At 36.2% G+C, this 21,010-nt stretch overlaps 2 protein-coding genes across 2 annotated transcripts; one reads left to right on the top strand and one right to left on the bottom strand.

The window, feature by feature from the left end:
- The first annotated feature begins 12,978 nt into the window (after window positions 1–12,978).
- LOC133861226 (5'-adenylylsulfate reductase 1, chloroplastic-like) lies at window positions 12,979–16,163 on the top strand. The gene is made up of 4 exons (XM_062296961.1): window positions 12,979–13,137; window positions 13,607–13,708; window positions 13,812–13,950; window positions 15,593–16,163. Exons 1-4 carry the CDS (start codon window positions 13,071–13,073, stop codon window positions 15,855–15,857), a joined length of 573 nt encoding a protein of 190 aa, XP_062152945.1. The 5' UTR covers window positions 12,979–13,070; the 3' UTR covers window positions 15,858–16,163.
- Window positions 16,164–19,453: 3,290 nt separating this feature from the next.
- Window positions 19,454–20,470, bottom strand: LOC133861097 (aquaporin SIP1-1-like). Its single transcript, XM_062296804.1, has one exon. It carries the CDS (start codon window positions 20,281–20,283, stop codon window positions 19,561–19,563), a length of 723 nt encoding a protein of 240 aa, XP_062152788.1. The 5' UTR covers window positions 20,284–20,470; the 3' UTR covers window positions 19,454–19,560.
- Between the last annotated feature and the right edge of the window lie 540 nt (window positions 20,471–21,010).

Here is a 21,010-nt window from a genome sequence, read left to right as displayed (position 1 = left end):
ACTGACTAACATATTAACTAACTAGTTATGTTAGTATATGCTACTTAATTGTATATTAACTATTTAGTATACTAACTCTACCTATGTTAATTTAATATGTTAGTATTAGCAAATGAAGCACCACATAAGTTAGCAAAGGCAACTACTTCTCAGTCATTAGACCAGGTTTGAGCAGAGGATTTTCTTGCATTTATTTGTGATGTTGTACTTGCTGAACAAGAAGTTAATCTATTCATAATTTATAAATGAAAAGCTTCAAAATTCTTTCAAGAAAATAATAATATACATAATTATATCTATATAACCTATTTTTATTGATATACATACATATATATTAATATATTCAACTAGCTTACAAATTGAGCCGAATTTATATGAGTCTGTCTCGTTTGATAATATAGCATATTTTTGTGTTTACGGTCGATTCATTTTATTAAACGACTTGATCAAACTAAGACCTAATCAAGCCCGAATCTATTTGCGAGAGGTTCTATTCATGTCACAACCCTAGTGGTGGTGATGATAGCCATGAAGGAAAATGAGGCGATGATGGTGACAGCAGTAATGAAGACAGTTGTGCAAGTAGCCGAGTTGCTGGCTTTTAGTGTTGTATCTATTTTTTCCCCAAGCTGGATTGAATTACGTTGGGCCATATAAATTAAAGTTTCACACCATCCATGGCCACCGGAGAGCAACCTGAAAGCTTGTGGAATCTCAAAAACCAAGTGAATCATGTCATCAGCGTATTGAAAGGAATCTCAGCAAATTACATAGAAACAAAAGAGAAGCTTGATTGAATTAGGTGTAACCACTTAACTATAAACATAAATTAAATTAAATTAAATTAAATATATGTCTAATTAGCTCTTATTCTTATTTTACATTTCACTGCTTTTAATGCTCCGTTTGTTTCAGTGTAAAATGATTTCGGCATTTTACGGTGTTTGGTAGGGGCAAAAATAATGGTCAACGAAAATTATTTTCAGTTTGACCGTAAAACCTTATTTAATTTTTGGAAAACGATTTAAGGTTTTAAAAACCGTAAATCATTTTTCGAAATTAAACTCTTCGGCCAAACATGCTCGCCGGAATCCGTAACGGCGACAGGACGTTGCCGGATTCCGGCAACAGTTGCATTTTCACATTTCATAATTTTTTCGTACAAACCAAACGCTGGAAAATATTTTCGAGAAAATTATTTTTTTAAAAAAATGATTTCGTCGAATATATTTTACAATGAAAACCATTTTACGTCGAAACAAACGGAGCATAGAATGAATTTTTTGTCACCGAAAGATATTGGTTGAAATTAGGCCACCAAAACCATCAACCACATTCATAACAATAACAACAGCATCATCACAACATTGAGCGGGGGGGCTGAAAGGCTTGGCAATTAAGGTAGGGATCGAATCTCCTATAATTTTAAAGAATTTGTCAATTTTCAAATTACGAAATTCAAGTCATTTTTAAACATCAAAACGTTTGAAAAATGTCACATTTTAAAAAGATGGCATGTTATCGAGGCAGCCATAACAAATTTCTCTCCCAAAAGCTTTATCTTTACTTTTGCAAAGACTTTTATTCTTCATAAAATCAAAAGACTGTTTTTAGTTTTGGAATTTTTTTACAACATAGAGAACGAGAACTTGATAAAAATAAACTTAATTCTCAAGTATAACTTGCCACATTTTTAATAGGTGGCATTTTCTAAGCATTTCGATGCCTTAAAAATGACAAAATTACGTAATTTGAGAATTTACAATTTCTTTGGAGAGGATCCTAATCCATTAAAAGGCCATTTGAGAAAAAAAAATCCCCCTAAAAATAGTAATTTTTAAGGACACAATTTCCTACAAAGTAGTTTGTAGGAAACACATACGTACAAACCAGCTTCTAAAAGCGCGTCCTTTAAACTATTAAAAAAGCATGTGAAAAACACGAGCACTTAAAAAAAACACATGCTTCTCACATGCAATTGACACATGTCACTATTAGAAGTTGGTTTGTATCAAATTTATATAGGAAATTTATGTCCATTTTTTAATTAATGATAAAAAATAAAAATAAAAAACCAAAAAAAAAACATTATTAATTGCCTCATAAAGTCAAACTTTAATATAACTTAAATGTCTTTTTCTACTATTCGTTTCAAGACATACAAATAAAGAGAAATGAACAGCAATTCATAATGTAATTTAAATAAAAAAAATATTATAAAATTAAAATAAAGATTACTTAATTAATATTATATATATATAAAACTTACTTAAATTTTTTGTGCTAAAAATACATCAGGTTAACCCTGCCATTGAGTTAGGAGGACTGAGATTGGATAGCTTTAATTTGAGCTGTTCACTTAAAATAAATGGCCTAGAGTCTATCACGTTATACTACAAGTTAAAAGCTTAAAACTCACTTTCTAGCAACTACCAATTTGCCAACTTAATCGTCACACATGCATTATCTAATCTTTCACCACCGGTACTAGGGGTGGTGGATTACTCCTTTAATTGTGTTGGAACTGGTTGAACATTTCCTATGGCCACAAAGATGGTTTGGCTACCCTCAATTGTTAAGAGGGCAGTTCGGTTACCCAACTAACCAATTAGGGTAATTGAGCCATCCTTATGGCCAAATAGGTGTGGTTTGACCACTTCCAATTAGCCTTTGAAAGTAGTCAAACCATCATTTACGGTTGTTGGCCAGTGGTTTGGTTCAACCATCCCAAAATGTGCTTGGTTATCAATAATAATAATAATAATAATAAAAGGTGGGAGAGTAATAGTGGTTTTAATCGAAGCTTATGATAGTTATAAATGTTGATCACCACATACGCAGACCGTCTATTTTAATTAGACGTACGGCTGAGGGTATAACAATCAGGGTTAGGTTGTAAATTTATGCCTTGTATTGTCCATTTTACGGAGCTCACATCATGCATTCTCACCTTTAAATGAAAATTGATTAATTAATTAAGGAAATCAGTAAAAGAAATAAAATAAAATTTAAAAAGATCTTATATAATTAAAAAATGTATATAAAAATTGAATAAAGAAAAGTTGTTTATTGTTTTAACTTTTGGTCCCGTCCCAATAAAGGTACAACAGGAACAAAAGTTAACACAGTGTCGGTGGCTTCTCGAGGAGAGAGAAGCTCCCGATTTTTTTCCAGTTTAGAGAGGGGCTTTCTTTGAGGTTGTTTTTGCTGGGAGAGGGAGGCTTCACGTCTCCCTCTCCAGGCGGTGGTGGCTCTTAGCTTAGGGCTTTGGAGCGTTTTTGTTTCCCCCCGATTTTTTCGTTTTGGTGGGGGTTGATGTTTCACCTAGCTTTGTGGGCTATGGTGGGTTGTTGTTTCATCTAGCTTTGTGGGCTATGGTGAGTTTCTTTTTCTTTGGCTCAGGCAGAAGGTTCTACTCTCATCTGGTCAGGTTGGGGGAGTGGCTGGTTTTTGTGTCGTCGGAGGAGTGTTGTTTGGCCGATTTTTTATTGTTTTTTTTCAGATGTTTGAAGCTAGATCTATACTCGTTCGCTGATTTCTGCTAGACACGCGCCCTTTGGCCGAGTTCTCTGTCGCCGTCCGCTCCTGCTGTCGGTCGCACAGGTCACGCCGGTCGCCGGAGTTCGGAGCGTGGCCTGCACGGGCCAGAGGGGTTTTTGCTCTTTGGCGCGCGTGACGGTCACGCCCTGCCATTTTCTGGTCTTGCACGGTGGGGAGGGGGCTTACGGAGGTTGTTCTTCGGCTAGGTGGTACTGGGGTCGGCGCGTGTTTCCCACGCGCCGCCGGTATTGGCGAAATCCACCTGTCTCTTCTGCCGACTCTGGGTTGTAGTCTCTGTTTGTGTCTTCTGTTTTCAATCTACCTTTGTAATTTTTGGACATTTTGGGATTGTTTGATGGCTTTCATGCTAAATCTGTCTCTCTTTTATGTGCTAAGTTGTGCTTTATTGTTCAGAGGGGCTTAAAGTCTGTTATTTGTAATGTTTATTTATTATTTGGGTAGCTGTTGTTTTTGTATATTCTGGATCTTTTCACAGTCTACCTTTGGTAGCTGCTTTAAGTCGAGTTTTTCCTGACTTAGTGAGTGGAGTTTCTTTATCTCTAGTCACAAATGGCCTACGAGCAATGGTGTTTGCCTTTGGGCATGTATGAATTTCTCTTGTATTTGTATTGGCCTTTTGGTCAAGTGTAATCCTCTCTGGGGCTTATATTCAGTAATGAGTAGGCTCTCCTCTATCACGTGTGACGTGGCATAACTCTTCTTTTCTGCATGATTGATATTTTTCTCTTTAATAATTAATAATGGGGGCTTCCACATTTGACAATGCATGTGGTCGAGTGTGATGAATTTGGGTTTTGATTCCATTTGGGTCTTAGAGTGATTCCATTTTGTACCTTTTCATTTCTTTAATACTATGTTTCACATTGCTCACATGACCATGAACTTGTCCATGATTTAGGTTGTGTTCCATCTCTATTTTTTTTATTTTTTTATGTTTTTTTTAAAAAATTAAATAGGATGAGTTTATATGTCTAATTAGCTCTTATTCTTATTTTGCATTTCACTGCTTTTAAAATGAATGTTATGTCACCGAAAGATATTGGTTGAAATCAGGTCACCAAAACCATCAACCATATTCATAACAATAACAATAACAATAGCATCATCACAACATTGAGTAGGGTGGCGGAAAGGCTTGACAATTAAGACAGGGATCAGATGTCCTATAATTTTAAAGAAATTATCCATTTTTAAATTACTAAATTTAAGTCGTTTGTAGACAACGAAACGTTTGAAAATTTTCACATTTTAAAAATGTGACATGTTATTAAGATAGCCACAACAAATTTTTCTCCCAAAAGACTTTATCCTTACTTTTGCAGAGATGTTTATTCTTCATAGAATTAAAAGACAGTTTTTGGCTCGAAATTCTTTTGCAACATAGAGAGTAAGAACCTGATGAAAATATACTCAATTCTCAACCGTAATATGCCACATTTTTAATAGGTGACATTTTCTAAGTGTTTCGATGCTTTGAAAATGACAAAATTACGTAATTTGAGAATCTACAATTTCTTTGTAGAGGATCCTAATCCATTAAAAGGCCCCTTGAGAAATAAAAATCCCTCTAAAAATAGCAATTTTTTAAGGACACAAATTTCTTACAAAGTGGTTTGTAGAAAACTTATACAAACCAACCTTTAAAAGCAAGTCCTTTAAATTATTAAAAAAATATGTAAGAAGCATAGATAATTAAAAAAATCTGTGCTTCCCATATGCAAGTGACATATGTCACTATTATAAGTTGATTTACATTGAGTTTCCTACAAACCAGTTTGTAGAAAATTTATGTCAATTTTTTAATTAATGATAAAAACAACACTAATTGCCTCGTAAAGTCAAACTTTAATATAACTTAAAATTATTCTTTATTACTTAATTAATATTAAATATTAAAAAAAAAAAATCTCCTTTAAATTTTTCGTGCTTAAAATATATCAAGCCAGCTCTGCCATTGAGGTAGGGGGACTAAGATCAGATAGCTCTAATTTGAGCCGTTCATTTCAAATAAATGATTTAAAAACGTATAACTCTCTTTCTAGCAACTACCAATTTGCCAACTTAATCGCCATACTTACATTATCCAATCTTTCACCACCATTAGGGATGGCCGATCACTCATTTAGCTGCGTTGGGACTGGTTGAACCTTTCCTACGGCCACAAAGATGGTTTGGCCACCCTCAACTGTTAGGAGGGCAGTTCGGCCACCCAACGGGCCAATTGGGGTAATTGAACCATCCCTATGGCCAAATAAGTGTGGTTTGACCACTTACAATTAGCCTTTCAGAGTAGCCAAACCATCGTTTGCAGTTGTCGGTAGTTTGGTTCGCCATACCAAAATGTGTTTGGTCACCTTCAATTATAATAATAGTGATAATGGTGGGAGATTAATAGTAGTTTTAATTGAAGCTTATGATAGTTTTAAATTTTGAACACCCAATAAGCAAAACCATTTATTTTAAGAGTTAAATATGCTTCTGGTCCTTGAGTTTTGGAAACTTTATTTTTTAGTTCCTGAGTTTCAATTCGCATCACAGATGATACTTCAGTTTTGAGAAATGACCGAATTAGTACCTCAGTCAAGTTTTTTGTTCAAAAACTAATGGCTCACAAGAGTTTAAAATTTAAAATTAAAAATTTTTTTAAAAAAATTAACCACCCCTTTGGCCACCATGGGGGTGGCCCTTTTTAATTTGATTATTTTTTAATTAATTTTTAAATATTTTTAATTTTTAACTTTTTTTATAACGTGCCAATCTTAGATGTTGACACGTGGCGGACCGTTAGTTTTTGGATGAAAAATTTAACTAATATACTAATTTAGTCTTTTTTCAAAATTGAAGTATCATCTATGATGTGAATTGAAACTTAAGAACTAAAAAATAAAATTGTCAGACAAAAAAATGTTTGACCTTTATTTTAATTAGACGTACGGCTGAGGGTATGACAATCGGGGTTAGGTTGTAAATGTATGCCTTGGCCCTGTTTAGTAACCCATTTCCCCTCCCCTCCCCTCTCCTTCAATCATTTTTTTTTTTTTTGGTGTATTGTCCACTTTACAGAGGTCACATCATGCATTCTCACCTTTAATTGAAAATTGATTAATTAATTAAGAAAATTAGTAAAAGAAATAAAATAAAATTTAAAAAGATCTTATATAATTAAAAAATGCATATAAAAATTAAATAAAGAAAAGTTGTTTTAACTTTTGGTCCCGTCCCAATAAAGGTGCTACGGCCTTTTAAAAAAGTTTGGCCGTGGCCAAGTGAGGTGAGTAGGCTCTCTCTCTCTCACATGTGACGTGGCATAACTCTTTCTCATCTGCATGAATGGTATTTTTCTCTTTAATAATTAATAATGGGGGCTTTCACATTTGACAATGCATGTGGTTCGAGTGTGATGAATTTGGGTTGATTCCATTTGGGTCTTAGAGTGATTCCATTTTGTACCTTTTCATTTCTTTAATACTATGTTTCACATTGCTCTAATGACCATGAACTTGCCCATGATTTAGGTTGTGTTCCATCTCTATTTTTTTTTTTTTGACTCAAAATGAACGTTTTGCCATTGACAAATTAATAGAGGCCACACCAAATCACTTGGAAGGTGGTCCGGCCAAAACCGGATTTATTTTTTTTTTTTTTTTTAAAAAAAAAATTAAAATTTAAAATTTTTTATTTTTTAATTCTAAAGGTGTTTAAGTAAATTTTTTTTTTGAAATAAGGTTATTTTTATTATTTTACATTAAAATGAGCATGTAAGTTTCACATGTATTTGATTTAACGATTTCAATGTTTTTCTATCATTGATTAGAGCACTACCAGCAGATTTCAAACCATTTTCCCTATATTTAAGGAACAAAACTATTTTTTGCTTCCCTATAAAAAAATACGTCACAATAGATTCCCTTACTTTTCCTTATATCAATTAAATATTATTTTTTTACTTTTATTTTATTCTTTTTCTCTCTTTCCTACTTTTTCTCTTTTCACTATATCAATTAATTATTCTTCTTTTATATTAAAATAATACATAGGGAATGAATAGTAGACATGTATACATTGGGAATCACTATTCATTCCCAACCCCCTCATCTAAATATAGGGCATCTGCTGTGGGAGGTTTTTTGATGTTTTTCATGAAATTTTCCCTAAATATAAGAAATGGAACCAATATATGGTAACTGCTACTAGTGCTTTTAGTAGTTGAATCAAAATTGGGTTTTGATTCCATTTGGGTCTTAGAGTGATTTCATTTTGTACCTTTTCATTTCTTTAATACTATATATGTTTCACATTGCTCACATGACCATGAACTTGTCCATGATTTAGGTTGTGTTCCATCACTATTTTTTTTTCTCTTTTTTTTTTAATGTTTTTTAAAAAATAAAAAACAGTTTTTTGTCTTTTGACTCAAAATGAACGTTTTGCCATAGACAAATTAATAGAGGCCACACCAAATCACTTGGAAAGTGGTCCAGCCAACGCCGGATTTATTTAAAAAAAAAAAAAATTGAATTCATAAAAATTAATTTTTATTTTTTAATTTTTTAATTCTAAAGGTATTTAAGTAAATTTTTTTTTTTGGAAATAAGGTTATTTTTGTTATCTTCGTTAAAATGCGCATGTAAGTTTCACATGTGCATTTTTCTATTTGATTTAACGATTTCAAGGTTTTTCTGTCAATGATTAGTAGTTGAAGGAGGTTTTAAAATGAGCACGTAAGTTTCACATGTGCATTTTTCGCTTGAACGATTTTAAGATTTTTCTGTCAATGATTAGTAGTTGAAGGAGGTTAAGTGTGACAGATAGCCATTTGTTTTGTGGAAACAATGTGTAAATGAGTGGCGGTTAAGGGGCGTTAAAAGTAATTAATCTTTATTTTAAAATTGTTATTTTGGTTTTAACTATTATCAATTATAGTATTATACAATTATCATCATCAACGAACTAACCCACCACAACTGTTATTATCTTTATTTAAACCATCACTAGTATCAATTAATCATGTTTTTTTTGTTTTTCCTCTTTTATAACTAACTCAACATCATTGATCTCTTATACCTCTGATTTCTTTAAATTCATATTGGAAAAAAAATTGAGAAAACTTAACTTACTCCCCTTGAAGTTCTATAATTTTTGCAATCGTATCTTTAAACTTTAAAAAATTGTAATGTCAGGTCGTCATGTTTGAAAACTTTGCAATGTTACCCTTCGGTTACGATTTAGATCCAATAAAACCGCTAAAAGGGACATATTCTATTTTGAAAAGTGGTCGACAGCCACTGAGGTTTTAGATCCAATAATCAAAGGTAGTAGCTAAATAGCCTTAATATATGTTTTTCTATGTTCTAATGCATAATTATTGAGGGACCCGTCATTAATTTTCCAAAATATGAATATAATTGCATCCCCCTTGTCGTTGTTACCCTGTAGCTTATGTCAATCATATATATGTTTCTTTCAAGTGCTATAATATCAAACTCATAGAAATTTTCCTTGTCATTCATTGCCCCGGCCAGTTCACAATTTTTCAACTTTGTGCTGATTTGTTCCATCCCTTTATAGATTTTCTTCCTTCATTTTGAACAATAGTATTCGAATCCCACATCTGTTTCGTGGTCTCGGTAATTCTTATATGTGGCCTGCCTCTATTGAGGAGAGAGAAAAAAAAAAAGAAAAAAAAAAAGCTTATAATTCCTGTTTTTTTTTTTTTTTTTTTTTTATCACTTTTGTAAAAAAGTATCAAAGCCTTAAAAAGTATAACTGCAATTAACAACAAAAATTCACCTTAAATAGGAATCCTGAGTAATTTGTAACTAATAAAAGTTGTGACAATTTGGGTGAAAAGGTTGATTCTCATTGATCATTAGCTATATATATATACACAAAGATGTTGACAGAATAATAGGGAAGAATATATAGAACATTAGGAAAGAATATAGAACAATTAGAAAGAATACAACAAAGAAGGAATACATAATATTTGGAAATAATATTTGCCATAAGAGTATAACTTCTATCAGGTATTGGCATAAAAGAGCTATTTTATGCCTTCCAATAATAACATGCCACCTCAGTTTAGCATACCAAAACACTATAGGCTGAAAATACCCTATCACACCAAATCCTGTCATTTCATTGAACCATCCACCCCCAACCAATCCAACCCAAAAAGCCCTAGAACATTCGACCTACCCCTAGATCTCTTTCCTCCACTGTAACTCCATTTCTAAACTGAGTAGACAATACAAGAAAGAAGAAGACAGTGATTTCCTCAAAAGAGTAGGGGCAAAATGGTACAAAAAGTACAATGGAGCTAGGCCCCGCTCTGATCGGAGCAGCTTCGATTGTGGTAGCGATGGCTCTGATCTCGGCCAAGCCCAATGACACAACCTGCCATTTGATATCAATTAATTAACCTCACATCCTTCAAGCTCAACATCACAGCCCTCTGACGCCGAGCTGATCCTCACCATCCACGTCTCCAACCCCAACATTGTGCCCATCCACTACTCCTCCACCATCATGTCCATCTTCTACGAGGACTCCTTGCTTGGCTCCGCCCAGGTGGAAGCCGGCTCACAGCTAGAGCCTCGCCAGAAGACGGATCAGCTGGCAAGAGCGGGGCAAATGAAAGTGCTCCTTCGCGTCTAGGCCCACGTCGGAGGAGCAGCGTTCAGTGGCATTGGAGTTGGCCTGGCTGTGGCAGCGTGTTCCCAGGCGGTGGCGGTAGCATTCAGCCTCGCTGTGGTCGTGCGTCTGGAACTCTTTTTTCTCAACTTGTCTCAAAGGGAAATGGGGGCAAAATAATTTGGTGTTTTAGTAACACTTAAGTTTTTTTGTTTTAAGATGATGTGTCAATTTGTTATTGGTAGGTAGAAAAACCTTGTTTTATGCCATGACTTGACAAAAGTTGCTCTCTTGCCATAATAGTAGTATGCTAGCTAGGCTGGACATAAATCTTCTAGAACTCTCTAGGTGCCTCTGCAAGTCAATCTTCAATCATCACATCTTGTAGACTGTGTTATGATAGGTTACTTCATCAATCATTTGGAACCTTTTCACGCCAATCACAACTATGACCACCAATCACGAAAATTGATGAAAAAAAATCACTCCAAGAAGACGCTTAAGCTTTGATACCATCTGATGCCGGGAATAACTAAGTTTGTTCTAACAACGTATGATAGCAGCATAAAATAAGAATTGAAGATTGAAAAGGAAAGGGAATTCAGAAATATAGGTAATAACAAATAGGGAAGAGAAATGCCCTAGTTTCCACAAATAAGCAAACAGATAAATAACTCTGAAAGACTTGAAATTTAATTGGTACTTCAAAATAATACAGACATGTCTTTATATAGGTTAAATTTGAGTATTTTACAAGCAAAATACTTAGAGAAAAATAAATAAAAAAAATATAAAACTAACCCTAAACTTGGAGACAAAGTAAAATATTATTTAGATAAAGAAATCTCTTCAAATATTTTGCTTGATTCTTTCAATTCTTGTGATGATCTTCTCCTCAAAATATTCTTCAAATATTATGTCTAATTCGTGCCCCTTTTGTTCTGATATTTTCTATAAAGATATTTCAGTGCCATTAATTTAATATCTGACAATTCAATTGTTATTCTCCTACATCAGCATGGATTTTGTTTTGGGGTTACGCCGCACTCAGACGAGCATCGATTCTATCATCGTGGTGGTGGATTGATTTTTCAAGATAACCAATTTTGTAACTTGGCAGAAGACGATGGATGCCACTTGAATTGCTTACCTATTTTTTTGGGAAATTGTTCGCATGTACAGGGTTTCAAGATGTATTACATCAGATTGAGATACAAAACTCATGAGCCATTTTTTGAAGAGTTTGTGAGAAAATATGGAGACCAAACTTGATAAGTCAAAGTAATGAGACCTGGCTTTATCACAGGCAAAGTTTGCTTACAATTGGTCCAAGAATAGAACGACTCAGCCGAGCCATTTTGAGATCGTGTATGGGCAGAATCCGTAAGGAGTACTCGATTTGGTACTCATTCCCCGTATTGGTAGATTGAGTATTAAGGCTGATGAGATGACAGATTATATCCGAGTAGTTCATGACCAGGCCAAGAAGGCAATAAAAGATAGCAATACTACATACAAAGCACACTATGACAGCCATAGACGCAAGATAACTTTTGGGGTTGGTGATTTTGTTTGGGTTTTATTCACACGTGATTGCTTCCCCATCGATGAGTATAACAAGCTACAAGAGAGGAAAATTGAGCATTGTGAGATTCTGCAGAAGATAAATAATAATGCATACCGGCTACATCTTCCAAGTCATTTAAGGACTCACAATGTGTTCAACGTGAAGTACTGGATTCCATGTTTTGTTTATGCTAACAAAGACGACTTAAATTCGAGGGCAAGTTCTTTCCAATTAGGGGAGATTGATGCAGGAGAAGACCGACATTAGTGTTGATTTATTTTATGCATGCTCTTTTAGTTTTCATTTTCAATAAGAATTGGGTTTTTCCTTTCCCATTAGGATTATGTTTTTCAATTCTTTTCCTATTATGATTTGTTTAGTTTTTCATTTCCCTTGTTAAATTAGGAGCCTGTGTTAGTCTATTTAAGGGATACGTACTCAATAGAACAATTCATTTTTGAAATATCAATTAATTAAATTTTAAATTTTTTAGAATTATTTATATGTTTGCTTATTTAGGGGCAATTATAGTATTTCTTTTCCCTATTTGTTAAATTCTCTCTTCCTGAATTTTCATTTCAATTTTCAATTCTTAGTTCTTACTGTTGTCATACGCCGTTAGAACAATCTTTGTTTTGTCCAGTGCCAAGTTGGGGTGGAGGAATCACCCTTATAGCTAAAAAAAAAAAAGTGATTTAAACCCATTAACAACAACTTTTATGACTTGCACCTGGTGTAAACTACCCCTTTTCTCTGTTATGTAAGTCTATCTGTAGTCGCATTAAAGGAGCTATTTAAATTAGAGTTTTTGCATCCTTTTTGCAGGAGCTACCACGAAGGTAAAAAATAAAAATAAAAAAGCCTATGCTCAAATAGTCGTGTATGCATCCGGCTCCCTACAAAATGAACTACTCCACTTTATATTTGTTTACAATTTCTAACTTCTTATTTACTTTTGCCAAAAAGGAAAAGACAGTACCGGTTGAGACGTTGAGTGATCTCGACCATTGAACATATACAATACTTTCTTTATTCTTTCTTTTTTTAAAAAAAAAAAGATATTTTGCTCAGAGACAATGAAGACAGCCTACGAGGAAGAGTGCATGGTTGGACACTTGGCCTTATCAGCATGCGTGTCCACAGCCCACAGTACTGTTTTTGGGGCTCGTACGGACCCTATCACAAGTGACCAGGTTCATTGAACCTTGGCTAACCACTCTCCCACCTGATTAACATATAATGCTTCTTCATAGGTCAGAGACAGAAAAAAGATACTGAGAGAAAGCGTGCTCCCTCCATCTCCTTGTTTATGTCTTTGGCTGTTCCTGCGTCTCTCAGTCTTGGTTCCACTGCCTCTTCAAACTTTGTGCCAAATGGTATTTTTTTCTATTTTTTTTCCTTTGCTTAATTATTCATATTGATGCTCTTGTCTATTTTCTTGATGCATATATAGATCATCGTATAGCATTTTGTTGATTCAGTTCATCTTTTGTTATGGAAAGCTCTTTATAGTGGAATTAAGCTTTATTTGCAGAAGGGGTTTTGGTTTCCAAGCAAACCCAACAAAGATGCATCGTATATATATGTACACTTTCCCTCAAACCCTACAATATATAATATTAAATTGGTAGAAGAATTTTTCTTTCTTCTTATTGTTTTATTATATATATATATGTTGATCTGTTATGTTCATGATTGGCTTATATATATTCCGATTTTCTGTTTTCTTGATGCATATATTGTTAACATTTTATTCACCCCACAAGCATATATATATATATATAGCTCAACAAAGCGGCTCTTTCCTACCATTAGATCCATAATTTTTTCGAGCAACTTGGGCAGGCGCTATCTATAATATTGGAGGATATTGGGTGAGACCCGCACATATGGAGCCAAAGAGTAGCGAGCCACACGTTCCTCTAGCACCAACATTTTATGCTCCTGGTATGTTTAATTGCTTCTTCATGGAATTTAAGGTTAAACATTAATATGTCCGATCGATGTGATGAAATTGCACTATGGTTTTTCGTAAACGTCATATTTGCAGTGGTGGTTGAGAAGGTTGATGAATGTGATGAAGATGATTATGGAAAGCTAACTAAGGATCTTGGAAAATTAAGTCCTCCGCTGGAGATTATAACAAAAGCCCACGAAAAGCTCGGTGACAATATTGCTCTAGCTTTCAGGTATTTTTTGTCCCTTTCTTTGTGGATATTCTTATTGATATGCCAATCCCAAGTAGTAGATTAAGTCTTTTGTTTAGTTTATCTCGCAGAACTTTTTCCTTTTTTATTGTATATTATCCTTAACTAGTACTTGATCAAGATAAAAGAGTTACATTAGATCTGAACGTAGATCAGTTTACACAAACTCATAGATCTCCCCTCCATCCACACGGTCCTCAATTTCTTCAATAAACTTGCATTCCTATCTAGATGATTTGCAGGGTTACTTAATTCCCACTTTGCCTAGCTTCAGCTAGTGCGTGACATGGCTAAGGTTTCCATAACATGACAAAGTTGGATAGCTCAGCCGCTCAGGTATGCCTCTTGCAGTTATTCAGTCCATTTTCAAAACATTATGATGTCGCCATATCCATGGCTAGTCTCACTACTTGCAATACCCCCACCAAAACACCTTTCTTGAGTCTCCATCAAAATCCTCTTTTTTCTAGTTTAGTCTATATAAGAACAAGCGCCATTATGGTCTAAAAAAAATTATCCGGATTGAGATTACGTGCAATACTTATCGTGCGCCATTAAGGTCTCAAAAATTTATCCAAATTAAGATCACGTGCAATACTTAAAAGTACGCTTTACAATAGCTTTAATTTAAGCAAATAATTTAAAATGAATTGTCCAGATTTTATTACTTTATATAATATTAAAAACTCAGAACTTTTTTTTTTTTTCTTCGAGCTATCTCACTGCTACCTTCGTTGTCACACCACAACTATCAGTCTCCCACCACCACCACTATTGGGGGTGGCCGATCGAACCGGCCACCCCAGTAACCACAAGGATGATTTGGCCGTCCCTAACTAATCCTTGGGGTAGATGAACCACCCTTTTACTCACAGGGGTTGTTTGGCCACCTCTTAAGGAGTGGTTCGACTACCCCTCACTGGCTTCTTGAAATAGTCGATCAACCACTTTCAGTTGTGGTGGTGGAAGACTGGTAACAGCGGTGCAACGTTGAGATCGATTGCTGAAAAGAAAGAAAACAGGGTGCAATACCCTAGATCTCAATCCAAATTATCCTACCGTCTTGACTTTTTCTCACCTTTTATATATATATATATAACTTGTGGTCAAGATTAGACTTTTCCAAGAATAATTTTTTTTTTAAGCCTTTTTGAAGATTAATTACTCCTTGTTAATAGTGACTATGTCGGCGTCTCACCCAAATCTTAGCTTGTCAATTCCAAATTTAATCAATAAAATATGATGGATCATGATCAGCAAGCAAGTATAGTCAATAATTAAACATTGTGAGTGAGCAAGAATTTGGAAACAAGTGTACGGCGCATATAAACAAAAAATAGATAAAAGAAAAAGATCGAGCATGAAGAGGAGCCTGGATTTGCTAGAAACAAAATGTCATTAATTTCGATCATTAATTATTAGATTGATGATAAGCTAATATAACTTATATAAGCTATAAATGTTGCTGAGTGCTGACTAGCTTGCGTCACTCTACTTCTGCTATCATTGTCCATATGTCTTTGTCTGTTCTTCAGTACTTCCAGAATACTTGTGGGAAGTTTGTTTCAGTGTCTTTGTCACTAAATTAACGCGGAATTGAAGATACATCTGGTTTGTGCTGTAGTGGACCCGAAGATGTTACTTCGATGGAGTCATGGTTAACTGGCTGCCTTGTTTCGGTGTTCATTGATGCTGTTGAGGTGGCGCTTCTTCGGAATGCTCTTAAGGGCGTGAGGCCTATGGAAGGATCATCAGATGGCTTTTTTGGATGCCCTCCATTGATTATGATGATCATGAGAAAAGCCAAATTATACCCATCTTCTTGTACGGAACTGGGATTACTGAGCAGCAGCAATATGCTTTTGCTGCCGCAATCATGTGCTTGGTAGAGATCCTATGATCTTCTCGTACTTACAAGAGAAGAGTTCCCCTCTGCAACAACTTCAAGTTTGTAAGCTTTTGTGATCATGAATTGCTGCTGTAAACATGGTCCAAAAGTCTATCTCTCCCTTAATTTGTTCGTGTTTTCACAAAAATAAACTAAGTAGTGGAAGGCGAACACAGGGAGCTAGCATGAACTATGGTGGTAGTGATGTGCTTATATACACATTCTATCGCTTCTTGCACTAGAATCTGCTTCTTAATTGGAAGTTTCATGTACTAGCATATATATATTGTGTGTTTTCTTTCTTTCTTTCTTTTGCGTGGTGAGAAAGACTTTAAGTCCCAGTTGAATTTTAAAGTACGTAGTTTATGATGTATGTTCTACCATATTGTGTTTTTAATTTCCGAGTCAAATAAAGTTTTTCTCTTTCTCTTTCCGATTGTCTACTGGATTCTAGGATTAGTTTTATCAATCTTTTGTGAGAGTATAGTACGTAGTGACATGAGAAGCCAAAAATATATTGAAATGTTTCTTTGCAAAATTCATCCTAGCTACAGCGCTGAACCTTATGCATTAGTCGATTGTGAAGCTCAAACAATGATGAGCCTGGATTAATTTCAAGACACTTCGAAGATCGATCTGAGTTTGCAGTAGAAGACGGTTTATATATAATATAGTCTTTTAGAGTTGAACCTCGGATCAGTGGTTCCTGATCCGTAGCCTTAGCTAATTATTCTTCCATGATATTTTTTGAGCCATAAAATGTAAAATATTTAAAGTCAGTACGTATTAGGAACCTTCCTGTTAGGTTAAGATCGCCAAAATATTTTTGGTCGACTTTTTCTCTCACCTCTCTCTCTCACTCCCTCCCTCCACTAGCAGTGGCGCCTGTAGGCGTGTCCCATTGGTGGTTGCAGAGGGTTCTTCGGAGGGGGAGGAGTTGCAAATTTCTTCTGGTGGGCATTCTTTTGGGGCTAGCCCCAAGAAGGGTGAGGTGTTTTCGTCTTATGCGGAGGTGTGTTAAGATCTCGGCTACTCCGGTGTTGATGGTGAAGATGCGCGAGTTGGGTCTGCTGCCTATGTCGCTATTTAGAGACAAAGAGGATATGAGAGTGGAAGTGAACTACTTTGATTTAGAGGAGAAGTCACTAGGGTTACTGGAGAAGAAACTGAAGATCCGGAGTCATGGAGGCGGCAAGGTTAGGAAGATGATGTTGGTATTCTAGATTTTGGAAGAAGCATTTCAGGCTTCTTAGGTCAGACTTGGACCGGGTTTCAACGATTGTGACCCAGTTCTTTGGGCTGGGTTTAAAGTCCAAACTCTCTCTAGGTGTCAAGAGTGCTCTGGTTGGGTTTAAGCCCATCCTAAAGAAGGCTAGAGGGTTCCTAACTGCGGTTTTGTACTCGGTTTCGGCTTCAGATCCGGGTACGGTTTCGAATTCGAATAAAGGTTCAGATGCGGTTTTGGACCCGGTTTTGATCCGGGCACCGTTTCTCTTCATTTTCATTTTCCGGTTACTTCTGTGGCTTCCTCGGCAGCTATTCAGGAGAAGATTTTTGACGGTCTTTGTGGATTTGGGGCGTGGTCCAGTGATGTCTAAGCCTCTAAACTTTTACTTCTGCAAGTCCAAGGCTAAAAGAGGTCCGAAGGTCAATGCCGCCAATGAAGAGTGGATATCAGATACTATTGGCCTTACGGGTATGCCCCCTCTCATAGCTCAGGTGACTATGGCGTTGGAAATCATTGATGCTGGGTGATTGAAGAGGAAGGAAGCAGGGCTGGTTCTCAGTGCTGGTTCTGCTTTGGGTTCTGCTTGTTCAGGGTTTTCTCTGGAAGGTAGGGTTCCTCCAAAATTTTCCTTGGAAGTCTCCATGCCTAAGACTTTGATTCAGTATAAGCGCAAATGCAAGGACATGAGGAAGCTGAAGTTGGTTGTGGGTCAAGGAGAGCACGAAGATGTGGGCTTTCGCAGGTGGGGGTTTCTCAAGTCGAGTTCATCCTCTACTTTCCTGGCAGATCCCAGTGATTCTTCGTCGTCCCACTCCTCTAACACGTTGCTTGATGCTCCTTTGGTGGTTTAGGTTGCGGGCGGTGTCCAATCTTTCTCTCTATTGGGGGGGGTCTCTGTTTTGTTCCGGTGGGGTTCGGGTCCAAGGGGCAAGAGGATAAGACTGTGGCTTTCCTCTTTGCCCTTGATGAGGAGCATATTCGGGAGGATAAGCTTGTGGGTTGAGAGCTTAAGGGGCTACTGCTATCTTGACTTGGCTGAAATGAGCTATTCTCTTTGCAATCAGTTATTGTGTTGATAGGTCCCCTCAATCTAAGTGTCCATAATGCTGAGATTGAACTGAAGTAGAGCAAGCTGGCTTTGTGAAAATGTCAGCCTTTTGATATTTTGTGTAGATGAAACAAACCAACATATTTTTGGAAGCTACCTTGTTACATACAAAATGAAAGTCAATTTCAATATGCTTCACGCGTGCATAAAACATTGGAATTGATGTGAAATATGTTACACTGCGGTTAAAACCTCACAATGTAGGTGGGGTTGGCACAAAAACACATATATAGTTCTTTAAGTAGGTGATTGAAGCCATTGAAGTTCTGCAGTGGTGTTTGCTAACGCTTGATATTCAACCTTGATACTAGATTGAGACATGGAAGCTTACTTCTCGAAACTCTAAGAGACAAGATTTGAATCAATATAAATACAATAGCCCTCGGTTAATCGTCTATTATCAGGGCACCCAATTAACCAAATCGTCATCGAAATAGGCATGAAGTAAACAATATGATTTTATGTTAAGAAATAAGCCATGAAACAAAGTTTGTTTTAAGTAATCAATTGCAGATATGAATTTGGACCTAAAATATATATGATCTTGTGGTTCTCTACCCCACCGCCTCAGATGGTGTCTCTTCGTTACTGTACAACTACCTCTTAGTCTCCCCAACTCCCTTATAAACTAGTCAAGAGCTAAGTTAAGTTGATAACCACACCGTCCGACCACCATAGGCCGTTATAACTAGCTTCATTGGTAGTATTCTTGATTATCTTCTCCGCCTTCAAGGATCCCCTTTTGAGCTGTGGCTTGATTGCTGTCAATATTGAATTTTCTTTTTGATCTTTGTATTTTAGATTGTGTTTTTGTAACTGTTTTGTTTGTTTGTACAAGTACTGCTTACATAACTTGGACGATTTACTTTTAGTTCCCTAAGAGTCTGGATGAACTATGAGCTAATCCTAGATTTGCAAACAGTAGTTAAACCAAGTTATGCACTAGCCTTGTGAACCAAGGGAAGCTCAAGCCAGCTCGAGCTTTAATCGTAGTTAAAATTCTCCCTTTTTCTATGGCGGTACGGTTAGGGTCTTTTTTTTTCCAACTTTAATCGTTGTTTTATCTCTTCTTGATCGAATCACCTCCTGAATTTAATTATTTAAATATTATAACATTTCCCTTTCATACGTGAGTGACACCCTCCTCCTCAATTAAACCTAACACGTGATATTCGAGGTAAAGTAGGGCAGGGTTCGAATTCAACATTAATATATATATATATATATATATATATATATATGCTTTGATGCGACTAATTAATGAGAATGAGAAATAGCAAATTTATTCACTTTATTATTGTTTTAACATTGTGAATAAAAAATAAGAAGAAAAAGAAAAAGAAAGAAAAACATTTGGCCATAGCTTCTTCAGGCTTTCTTCTGCTTGATTGGTAGAATGAAGAGAAACCGGTAGATCCAACCGGCCAAAGTTGCTCCGGTGAAGGAACCAACCCAGTAAACATAAAAATGTTCCCAAGTATTATGCTGATTATTCGCAAATGCCCACCCAAACGCGTTTGCTGGGTTCATCGAAGGCCCTGTGTAACCCGACCCGGCAACAACCAATCCCACAGTCGCCACAGCAATCAACCACACCTTTAACAGCGGGTTTCTAGGCCCCCGGAGGACGATAAAGAGGATGGCAAAGCTAAGCCCGAGAGTCAACGCCGCCTCGGCGATGACTCCGGTAAGCAAGTCCACTTTCAGGGAAGGTCCCTTAAGCTTCTGTTTGTATTGGCTTGGCAGAACTTGCAGTATAGCTTTGGCACCAACCAGCCCGCCGGCCGCCTGAGCAGGAAACTGCACGGCCATGGAGATTAGAGACGAGTCGGGTTTAAGGCCGGCGGCGTAGAACGAGACGGTGGTGGAGGGATTGAAGCTGGCGCCGCCCAAGACCTTGTGATCAATCAACCTGAACGTCAGTACAAGACCGGAGGCGAGAATGGTGGTGATGAAGAGGCCGGCCAGTGACTTGGCTTGAACGCCGACGTATGTAGCTATGATGGGTGTAAGGATTCCCATCATCGGCGTGCTGAACACCCACAAGGATGTCAATATTGCATCTCCGATCGCCGCCCTCATCGCACCCATCCCCACTTCTCTTTGCTCTCAATCTGTTCTCCTTCTTCTACTTCTATAATGAGTTGCAACGAAGTAACCCACGTGGCATTTTAGCATCCCTCCAAAGAAACAAAAATGGAGAAGCCGGCCACCAAGACTGTAAATAATCTACTAATATTTGTGGGTTTTGTAGTGTACTATACACTAAAAATTCACGCCATTTTTGTGTGCTCGAGAACGACCGCTTTATCTATTCTTTTTCACGTGCTACCTAATGCTCACCAAAAAAGCAAAAAGCAAAACACGTGAGAGGTGCGTGTAGATATTTTTAGAACTAATGGTAAAGCTAAAGTGACGGTCACTGTCTTGGATACTCAGAGCCGGCATCTTGTATAAAGCCAATCTAAAGTTGTCATTTGAATAGACGGCTGAAACTTATCTGTCACATGGTCTACCAAAGGTTGAAAAAAAAAAAACAAATTCACTTACGTCACGTATTTTCTTTATTTTTAAAATCATACATACAAATTTAAAAAATGTGTTAATTTAAAGTATTAATCTTTTTAATTTTTTTTTAATTTCATTCATACATTAAGAATTTTTTGTTAAATTCTATTAAAAATTTTAAAATACTCAAATTCTTTTTAATAAAAAATTTCAAAGATTCAGACTTGACTGCTTGAGTATTTTTTACAAATTCTATTAAATCCTGATCAACATCAAAATCATAACAATTTTTTTTTTCCTAAAAAATGAG

The sequence above is a fragment of the Alnus glutinosa genome, chromosome 2 (assembly GCF_958979055.1).
Source record: "Alnus glutinosa chromosome 2, dhAlnGlut1.1, whole genome shotgun sequence".
NCBI lineage: Eukaryota > Viridiplantae > Streptophyta > Magnoliopsida > Fagales > Betulaceae > Alnus > Alnus glutinosa.
This window is presented reverse-complemented; position numbering and strand designations above follow the sequence as displayed.

Excerpts from the sequence above, each read along its gene's own strand:
- LOC133861226 (XM_062296961.1), top strand. The coding sequence starts at position 13,071 with ATGTCTTTGGCTGTTCCTGCGTCTCTCAGTCTTGGTTCCACTGCCTCT. Across the intron at positions 13,138-13,606 it reads TTCAAACTTTGTGCCAAATG|GCGCTATCTATAATATTGGA; the intron begins GTATTTTTTTCT and ends CAACTTGGGCAG. Across the intron at positions 13,709-13,811 it reads ACCAACATTTTATGCTCCTG|TGGTGGTTGAGAAGGTTGAT; the intron begins GTATGTTTAATT and ends TCATATTTGCAG.
- LOC133861097 (XM_062296804.1), bottom strand. The coding sequence starts at position 20,283 with ATGGGTGCGATGAGGGCGGCGATCGGAGATGCAATATTGACATCCTTG.